The sequence below is a fragment of the Microtus ochrogaster genome, chromosome 2 (genome assembly GCF_000317375.1).
Source record: "Microtus ochrogaster isolate Prairie Vole_2 chromosome 2, MicOch1.0, whole genome shotgun sequence".
In the NCBI taxonomy this organism is placed as follows: Eukaryota; Metazoa; Chordata; class Mammalia; order Rodentia; family Cricetidae; genus Microtus; species Microtus ochrogaster.
The window spans coordinates 39,630,378-39,639,960 of NC_022010.1; the positions used below are offsets into that span (position 1 = coordinate 39,630,378).

The window sequence follows — 9,583 nt, forward strand, 5'->3', positions numbered from 1 at the left end:
CACACACACACACACACACACACACACACACACACACACACACACACACAAATAATATGTCCAAGACCAAGCGTAAAGTATAAAGACTGGTTAAAGGCTACCCTAGTTACTGAAAGGGTCTGCAAGAAGCTCATAAAAGACCAAAAAAGTTACGTATGCAATAAGCAAGAACGTTTATATATAAAAAACCGCGAACATTTTGGGGTAGCACATAGCGACCACCCAAGAGGTATGCAGGCCCCTTTATATGACAGATTAGGGGAATTCCAGGGAGGAGAAATTAATCTGGGGGCGCTGATTGTACTGTAGGTGGCTCTAGTGGTTAGGGACGTTTTAGCAGCAGGGTAGAGAAAGCTATCTTTAGCTATAAAGAAGCTATGGTCATGTGCTAAGCCAACAAAAGGCTGTGGAGCACCTGCTAATTGGTTGCCCCTGAGTTGTAGTTTTCTGGAGAATTCCTTGCTCAGCTCCAGTCACCTTCAGTAAATCAAAACACGTCCCTGCCGGGGACTATTAGAAACCTGTCATGGCTTTGGTCTGGCTCCCTGGCCCTCTCAGCTATCTTGTCTAAATGAACAAACAAAAAAAAAAAAGGAAGTTTGTATGTGTACTTTTGGAAATATTACATTAAATGTATTCTATACCAAGTACTAAGCATTCTAAAAAACTTACAAGTTACCATAGAATGCAAATATACTCCTGAAAAATGTAAGAAATTCTGACTTACCTTCCTAATGGAATATAGTGAGCTTATAATGGATACTATAGACATGATCACAATGGCTAGAGCATAATAATAGTATTCATCAATGCTCCACAGGATAACACTGAACAGCTGGAAAATGTAAAATGGGTTGAGAACCTAAAAACAACAAAAAGGATGATACATCAGTAGGCATAAATAGGATAGCAATATGTATAAACATGTAGACTCTTCACCTCTTCACCATTTCACCAGAGATGTAGACAACCAGATACTTATAGAATGGGCTCTGTATTCTTGCTTCCCATTAAATACTAAAAATTGAAGTCAATAAGCTTAAATTATTTGCATTCATTTATATTCATACCAAAGGCAAATACAGATTCAATTAGAAAAAGTTCACCTGTATGAATTTAGCTATTCTGCATTATACTTTTGGTTAAAAAGCTAATTTATTTGTAATAAATTTTGTGCTCTGGGCTAAAACAAAACTTTTAATCAAACAGAACAAATGTTTATTTTTAATGAACTCCAAAGAGAAATTTACTTATATTTCAAAAGTTCACTGACAGACAAAGAGAAGATAAATATGTGATAACGGAGAAACTGCTTTGTTATCTCAAAGGAAACTTCTTGGTATTTATTCTCAAATAAAAGTAAGACTACAAAGCCCTGGTCATGAACTTTATAAAATGGTATTTCATTTCCCTTAATTCCCTCCCAATGTCTTTTATAACTGCTGCTTTGTACCTTTCTAAGCACTTTCATGTATGTAGTACCATTTTACTTCAAACCTAAATTAAATATTAAGAAATTATTCCAACTTTATCCATAAACAAGTAGCAGGTAGAAATGTTTTCAAGGTAAAAATCAAAGACAGCTACCAATAAGATACTCTCAAGGATCCGCCTGCCTCTGCCTCCCAAGTGCTGGGATTAATGGTGTGCACCACTACCATCAGGAACTTTTTTCTTTTTGGTCCTAGATTTTTCAGTCAGCACACTAAACTATTTTTGCAAGCTGCATCAAATGGCTACTCATATTTCTAGTAAAGTATCCATCTAAAGCCAAAAACCAGAACAAAAGACTGGCAAGCCTTCCTGGGCTAGGCAGTTATTCACTAACTTCTTTTACATAGTCATAATCCTTTATTCACACAGTCAAGGCAGTTATAAACGAACCCTCACTACAAGAACTAACACTGTTCCTTTCATTTCCAATACGAGACCACATGAAATGAGAAAAGGACCAACGAGAATGAGAAGCTATATTAGATGTGATAGAAACACACACACAAAGAAATCTGTAATAAAAATGCAAAATTATATACATTATAAATACTTTTCTACCAGATAACAAATTTTCCATCTTAACTTTACAAGTAAAATATGAAGCAAAGTTAAGCAGAAAACCAAGACTGTGTCCTTACACGTGACTCTTCCCAGTTGACGGGAACACATACTATTAGTTACACAGAGTCTTACCTCTTTAATTAGAAGCTTAAAAACAGAAGGCACTTTCACAGCAATTTCATTTACTCCATAAATTAACTTTCTATGACAGAAAAATACGGTAACTGTATTAGTAAATGATTTAGGAAAAGAATTATGTTAGATATAAGTAAGGCCAATTGTTCTTACGATTCTTGCTTTTAAAACCTTATGTTCCATGACTAAAGTTCTCTACTTTAAAAAATAAAAAATAAATAACTCCTGTGTAGTTCTGGCACACACCTTTAATCCCAGCACTTGGGAAGCAGAGGTACACAGATCTCTGTGAGTTCGAGGCCAGCCTGGTCTAAAGAGCAAGTTCCAAGACAGCCAGGAACACATAGACCAACCCTGTCTTGAAAACAAAAAACAAAACAAATAAAATTTAAAAAGCTATCTATGCTATTTAAACCAAAGCAGTCGATACTGGTAACCTTTCTAAGTATAACCTACTCTAATGATGTAAACCTTTTTAGCAGTTTACATCATTTTGAGTCTCATTTTTACTATGACAAGAACCTTTCTTATTAGTCAATAATCATGTAAGTAAAAGACTCATTTTGTTATGTCTAAGCTGTCCTGAAAATTACTACATAGATCAGGCTGCCTTCAAACTCATGGAAATCCTTCTGTCTCAACTTCCCAAATCCTGAGACTAAAGGTGTAAGCCACGACAACTGACTAAAGTTCTCTTCTTGACAATTTTTTTTGAAAGATTTTCATTTTTATTTCATATACATTTTGCCTACCCGTGTCTACGTATCACATGCATGCAATACCCACGGAGGCCAGGGGAGCACATTGGATCCTCTGGAACTGGGATTACAGACAATTAGTTGTAAACAGCCACGTGGGTGCTAGGAACTAAATCCATGTCCTCTGGGAGAGAGCAAGTGCTCTTAACCACTAAGACATCTTCTCTAGTCCCCAAACAGAGCAAACTGTATTGAGATTTAAATTACGACTTTTATAAGAAATTAAATTCTTTGAAGAATCTTACTCTACTTTTTTCCCCTAGGGAGAATATTTTACTAACAAAGTTCATTTCAAAACACTGCACCCTTGAAATCCTTCAGAAAAACACTTTCTTAAAGTTGCTTAGTGACAGGGATGCTGCTGCTCCACTATCAGAGCCGCTGCCATTCATGCATAAGACCCTGGCTTCAATGCCAAAGGACGGCATAAACCAAGCATGGTGTGGTACTTCCCGGGAAGCCCACCACTTGGAAAGCAAATGTAAGACCAGGAGTACAAAGACATCCATCCTTGACTACATACTGAGTGAAGTCAGGCTTAACTATGAGGCCTTGTCATTTTTTTAAAAATAAATAAAAGCCCCCCCCCCATAAAATCCGGGGAGGTAGGGGGTGCGTGCCTCAGTGTAGGCTGTAGCTTGAGTAAGGCTGTAAATTCTACCCGATCCCTCATCCCTCTAAAACCCACAGGTTCTTCATTTTAATCTCCTGTAATGATTTGTATGCTATTATAATTATAGCCTTTTATAAAGTGTTAAGTCTGAATTTTTTGTTCAAACATTGAAAAACACATTACAATAAAAATTCCAATTCAATCCAAAAACTACATTTATCTTTAAAATATGTAATACACTGGCATTATTTTTATACTTTAACCAATAACACACAAAAAAGCATGGCTCCAGTTTATAGTTTCCTGGTGGGAAATCCAAGCTCATGCTTACACTTCCCATGTCAGAAAATCTAAGGTTCTGCTAATTTACAGAACACTCCATTATAACATGCGTGACTGAGAATGGCACTCCACACACTAAACAACATTCCAATTTCAGAGACAAGAAAATATGAGTTTTGCATCTTAGAATTGATGAAATAATAAAACTTTAGGATAGTTAACTTTAGCTTAATATTCTTATAATTCTTAAACTAAATGAGTTTTGCTCAAAATATCAGTAAGGGCACAACTAACAGCATGTTTTGCTTAAGTACCTACATTATACGGTACAGAGTTGGCTACATAATATACACTTCTGAATTTAGGAATTTTGAGAACAGATCTACTTTAGTTGGATAAAGTTACCTGTAGGCATGCATCCCCTTTGTCAGTCCTGCACTATGCTTTTCATAAATTGATGTACAAGAAACACCTTCATCCAGTCCCCTAAATAAATCCAAAGTTTTTACTTTAAACAAAGTTTAAAATATCCATATTAACGCCTCATTTTGCTATATGTGTGATTTTAAAACTGTAACTTCCTTACAAACTTCTTAGAAATTCTTAACAACAAAATGAGAAATCGTGAGAATTTTAAGATCTCGAAGTCTTAAATAAAACAATGAATTGGTATAAGTCTCAAACACAGCTATGTTATCCACTGTATGTCATGGCTCTAAATAATACTATGTAAGTAAATATACATTATCCTTTAACAGTTTTCAAAGGTTATGAGTCAGCAATAAAACTAATAAAACTTCAGATAAAGTATAACTAGTGAGAATTCTTAACAAGACTTGGTTTTTAATCCTGTTTCTCCTTTATATTTAGTTTTAAATGAAGAATTCCTATTCATTTTCTTCCACAATGCACCAATATAAATACTTTCCTGAACTACTACTACATATCTCGTTTCAAATATAGACCATAAATGTCTAAGACCTAGAACAATCCTAACTAGGATGTTTTCCCCCAAAAAAACATAATTTTACTTATTTTAACTGTTACCAGTCAAACATTTCTAAACCAAGAGAATTAAACATATTAATCTCCTTATTCTCTACATTTTACATACAGGGAAGCTAAGCTCTACAATTTGTTGATGTCATTAGGGTAAGTTTAAATTTTACAAATTTCAATGGCTGGCAGAGACCAAACAATTATATTAGACATTCTTCCCATCAGAGCTGATGACTTCTCCAGAATGCAATTCAAAGACAGACTAGCAGTTCAGTGTTTAACAAGACTGCAGGACATCGGCATCTGACATCAGCATTTTTCCTTAAAGTGATGGTTCTTCAACTTTAGAACCAGGCATGAGAAAACCATCAGGCCCATTAGTATTTCAGGTAACATTTCCAGGTATTATCTTAAGTATTCTTGATCCTTTTTTTTATACACACAAAACAAAATAAGGGATTATTCCAATTTGTCCTATCAAAGGTAACACAGTTGCAAGTGCTCTTTCTCATTAGTAAAGTTTTCTAAGTAAGTATTCCATGATTCTCTGACTACAAATGAACGAGACTAACAATACAGAAAAGGTAAAGCTCTAGGGTTGGGGAGAGGGGCTCGGTGGAACAGTCACTCACTGCTTATTAGCATGTGTGAGTCCCAGATTCAATCCTAAACCCAATGCACACTCAAAACAAAGTAAAATAAAATAACAAGAAAAAACAAGTAGAAAACCTAAGCTGTGAGGTATTCTAAAATTCTTCACGCCCCTCAGCCTCCCTGACAGCTAGCATCACAAGCATGTTCCATAGGCAAGCACGAGCTTTCTAAATTTTATGTAAATTTTTCAAAGGTACAAGTTGCAGGTGAAACTCACTTTATAAGTGAATAAAGGTAATAGAATAAGTCTCTCTGAATTGATGTAACATTAGAATACAGCTTTTTTAAATGCATTTTCAAGATGTTCATAATATATTCTAAGCAAAAGAAAAATACTTACTTTAAGAAATCAAAATTGTGAATGGTATCATTCCAGAAATATTTTATGCTATGGTGGGTGAAATAACGCATCTGTAGAACACACATAAATATTACATCACAAGGCTTATCATCACTTCTCATAACATGTCATTTTTTTTCTATTAAACTTAGATTTTATTTAATGGCAAATATTTTACAATGCATCTAATTTTAGCTCACGTATAATTTTGCAAATTATGATCTACCTTTGATAATGTAGAACATTATGGTTTTTCAAAAAAGCTTTGATAATCCATCACAGTACCTGTTGGGACTGAGTCTGTGAGTATTTATTCATCTCGAATCTATTTTCTTCAGTCAGATTCTCAGTTAAATGAACAGCATGGCCATTAGAAACCTTATTAACTACAGATTTTGCATTAAAATTTGGTTGATTTTCCAGAGGAAGAAAACGAATTTTTGCACAAAACCACATTCTAAATTCATCCTTAGAAGAAAGGGAGAAAGGTTAAAAGTAAGTTATGCACATTAACAGCCTGTACTTTTATGTAAAGTCTATTACTTAAAAATTTAGTCATCTCTTGCTGAGAGAATATCATTTCCTACTCACTTAACATGAAAAATTTATGATCAACTTTTAGCACACCATCAGTACAGATTCCATAAAAGTTCAAAATTCAAGCCTTAATTTACTCACATATATAATAAACATTAACTATTACAGCCTCTTATAAAATGTTTTAAACTAGGGTTCTAAAAAAATTGTTTAAGACATAACATCATACAGTCAAACCTGGCCTAGTCAATGAGTGGTCAGTACTCAGGACCTTAAAAGACAATTAAGCATCTAATAATCCCCCGGGGCCCCAAAGAACTATAAGATAGCCTCATCCTATTTAAGACTTTTTAGCCTTATCACCACAAAAATATTCATTTCAAAGTCATACCTGAGAAATACTAAACATTCCAAAGTCCCAGTCACTTATTCTGAACAGCTTACACAAAGACATTATTGAATAATCAACCAGCTATTAGTAATACATGCATGGACTTACAGTAGTCCTGAGCAGCACCACTTCACAGTCTTTAACTGCAGCTCTAACGCATGTGGCTTTCACTCGCCACTCAGGCATCCAATAGAGGAGGAGGAGGAGAAAACCACCAGTACAAATCACTCCTATGGAAACCATGGCAAGCTTCCAGTGGCATAAGTTATAGCCATGTATCTCCTGAACAAAAATGGCAATCACAAGATTAATGAGCAAATGATTAGAGATAAACTTATTTCCAAGATATGTATTTTTATATAAATTTTATTTTCTCAACTGATTATTTTATATTATTTTCAGTAAAACTTACTGAAAATTTCAGATTTAAGAGTAAAATTTGTTGAACATGATTTATATTTATGTCTAATAAATTATTTGCTACTAATTCAACTGTGTGTGTATGATTAATGAGAAAATAAGACAGATAAACTTGTTTCAAAGATACATAGCAAATCATATATATTTTATGTGTAGAAATGTTTTGCCCATGTGACTGTAAACCATGTGTGTGCAGTGCCCTCGGACCAGAAGGGGCTCTGGATGCCCGCTGGAAGTGGCATTACAAATGGATCCAAGTCTCCATGTGGATACAGAGAATCAAACCTGGGGTCCTCTTGAAGACTAGCCAGTGCTCTCAACCACCAAGCAAGCTCTTCAGTCCCATTCCTTGTAACTTTTATCGTTTCATTTAAAACTTTTTTTAAAAGTTTTTGTTTTGCAACCATTTCAGACTTACAGAAAACTGTAAAAATATCAGTATTTCTTCTAGATCCTTCAAGCCAGTTTCCTCTGTCAAAACCAAAGTGTTCCATTGCTGTCAACTACTCTCGGTATCAGGATTTCACCAGTCTTTTTTACTTCCGTCATATTTTATGACACTACATTCACTGACTAATTGAGATGAGGATCTCAGATTGTTGAGATGGCTCAGACATTAAAAGTGCTGGCCATGACACGGGGTCTCACACTGATAAGTGATGCACCCAAGGCTGGCCTCCAACTTATGATCCTCCTGCCTCTGTGCCCTGCATCCAGGATTACAAAGCATGTATTACTACGCCAGGCACATTACATTTAGATGATTTTTTTAAAAGTAACTTGCTAACTGTTTCAATACCACTGTAACTGATCAACTTTACTAACCCAAATTATTTTTAAATATTCTTGAATTCCCACCCACAGTGGTTGCCAAATAAAACACCTCAAACTGACAAAGGCTTCATGAAGTATACATGTCAAGTAAGCAGTGGAAATTTGTTTATCTGATGGCAGCGAGATATATTAAAACTTATTCCTTAACATGGTGGTGATACATGCCTATAATCTCAGCACTTGGGAGGTTACTTGGGGAGCCCGTAAGATGTATCAGAACAAATGTTCTTGCCATGCATGCCTGCTGACTTGAACTCTAATCCCTAAAGCCCAGAAAACTCCTGAAAGTCGTCTTCTGACCTCCACCACATGCACCCCACGGCACACACGTACTTAATGTACACACAAAAATAATAAAGCATACATTTTTAAAATTTTAAAAATAAGCAAGTCAGGTGGCAGCGGCACATCCCTTTAACCCCAGGACTTGGGAGGCAGAGGCAGGTGGATCTCTGAGGCTGCCTGGTCTATCGTGAGTTCCAGGACAGTCAGGGCTACACAGAGGAAACTCTGTCTCATAAAACAAAAACAAATAATAATAAACAGCAACAAAAACAACCACTTCAATTAAAGCACTCAAGTCAAACCAGGTAAAAAGGCAAGTGCCTTTGATCCATGGACTTGAAAGGCACATGCAGGTAGAACTCATGAGACTGAAACTGGCTTGGTCTATGGAGTTAAATTTCAGTTCAACCAGGGCTTCATGGTGACTTTGCTTAAAACAAACAAAATATGCGTGCAAAAGCGCACATGCACATACACACACACACTAAATCAGAATACAAAAATTCATATCCATGTATCATGAATAGGCGTTTCACTAGGGATCAAACCAAGAGCCTCAGAACATTAAATGGACAAACACTCTACCACTAGGTTGTACCCCAACCCATGTTGGTTTTTCTTTCATTTTATCTTTTTACTCCTTAGGAAATTATGAAAGATAGTTACCATTTCATCTTCTTGACCCTTGTTGATAGTCTTCCTTTCTTCTTTGTCCATTTCTACAGAGGCTTGATAGGTGCTGTGCTTCACACAACAGGTGAAGATAACTGCAAGAACAAAAGAAACAAATGTTGCCTTTCTTTAAAAACAGATCTTGGCTGCCCACCACAACTAGGTGACACCACACAAATCAAGCTGCAACTCAGTTATAAACTGTCTCTGTGTGGAGAACTTTCCTAGCACCAGAAGGTGCTACTGGAGAGAAGTTATCAACAGTCTTACCCCGATATGGATTTTGTTCACTACAATACCAACCTGTCAGGCAAAACATCCTCATGGGTACAACAGGGTCATGACTATTATGTACAAAACTAACTACTTTGTGATAGTACTTGGGGCCCATTCCACAGGAGGAAAATCATGCTTTGACATGTAACCCGAGTCTCAGGTCCTAGGGGGAACCTATTATTCTTGTTTTGTCCAAACTACCTTCCACATAGTTATGTTTATACCCACAGACTATTGCTGCTTTAAAACAAGGGTAGAGAGCTGGTGGGATGGCCTCACCACACAAGCCCCATGACCTAAAATTTGACACTGTGAATCCACAACGGAAAGGT

General features: G+C 35.9%; 1 protein-coding gene across 3 annotated transcripts in view; it reads right to left on the minus strand.

Annotated features, from left to right (window-relative positions):
- Positions 1-9,583, minus strand: part of Atp13a3 (ATPase 13A3) — a 79,738-nt gene that overhangs the window by 45,236 nt on the left and 24,919 nt on the right. For 2 of the 3 annotated variants that reach the window (XM_005344801.3, XM_005344802.3), the window contains exons 3-9: positions 8,970-9,070; positions 6,873-7,046; positions 6,122-6,304; positions 5,837-5,907; positions 4,249-4,329; positions 2,188-2,257; positions 728-862 (exon numbers count right to left, since the gene is read on the minus strand). In XM_005344801.3, coding sequence (XP_005344858.1) covers positions 728-862; positions 2,188-2,257; positions 4,249-4,329; positions 5,837-5,907; positions 6,122-6,304; positions 6,873-7,046; positions 8,970-9,020 — 765 coding nt within the window. In that variant the 5' untranslated portion in view covers positions 9,021-9,070. The remainder of the gene's footprint in view (positions 1-727; positions 863-2,187; positions 2,258-4,248; positions 4,330-5,836; positions 5,908-6,121; positions 6,305-6,872; positions 7,047-8,969; positions 9,071-9,583) is intronic. The other variant, XM_026785378.1, reaches the window with a different exon arrangement.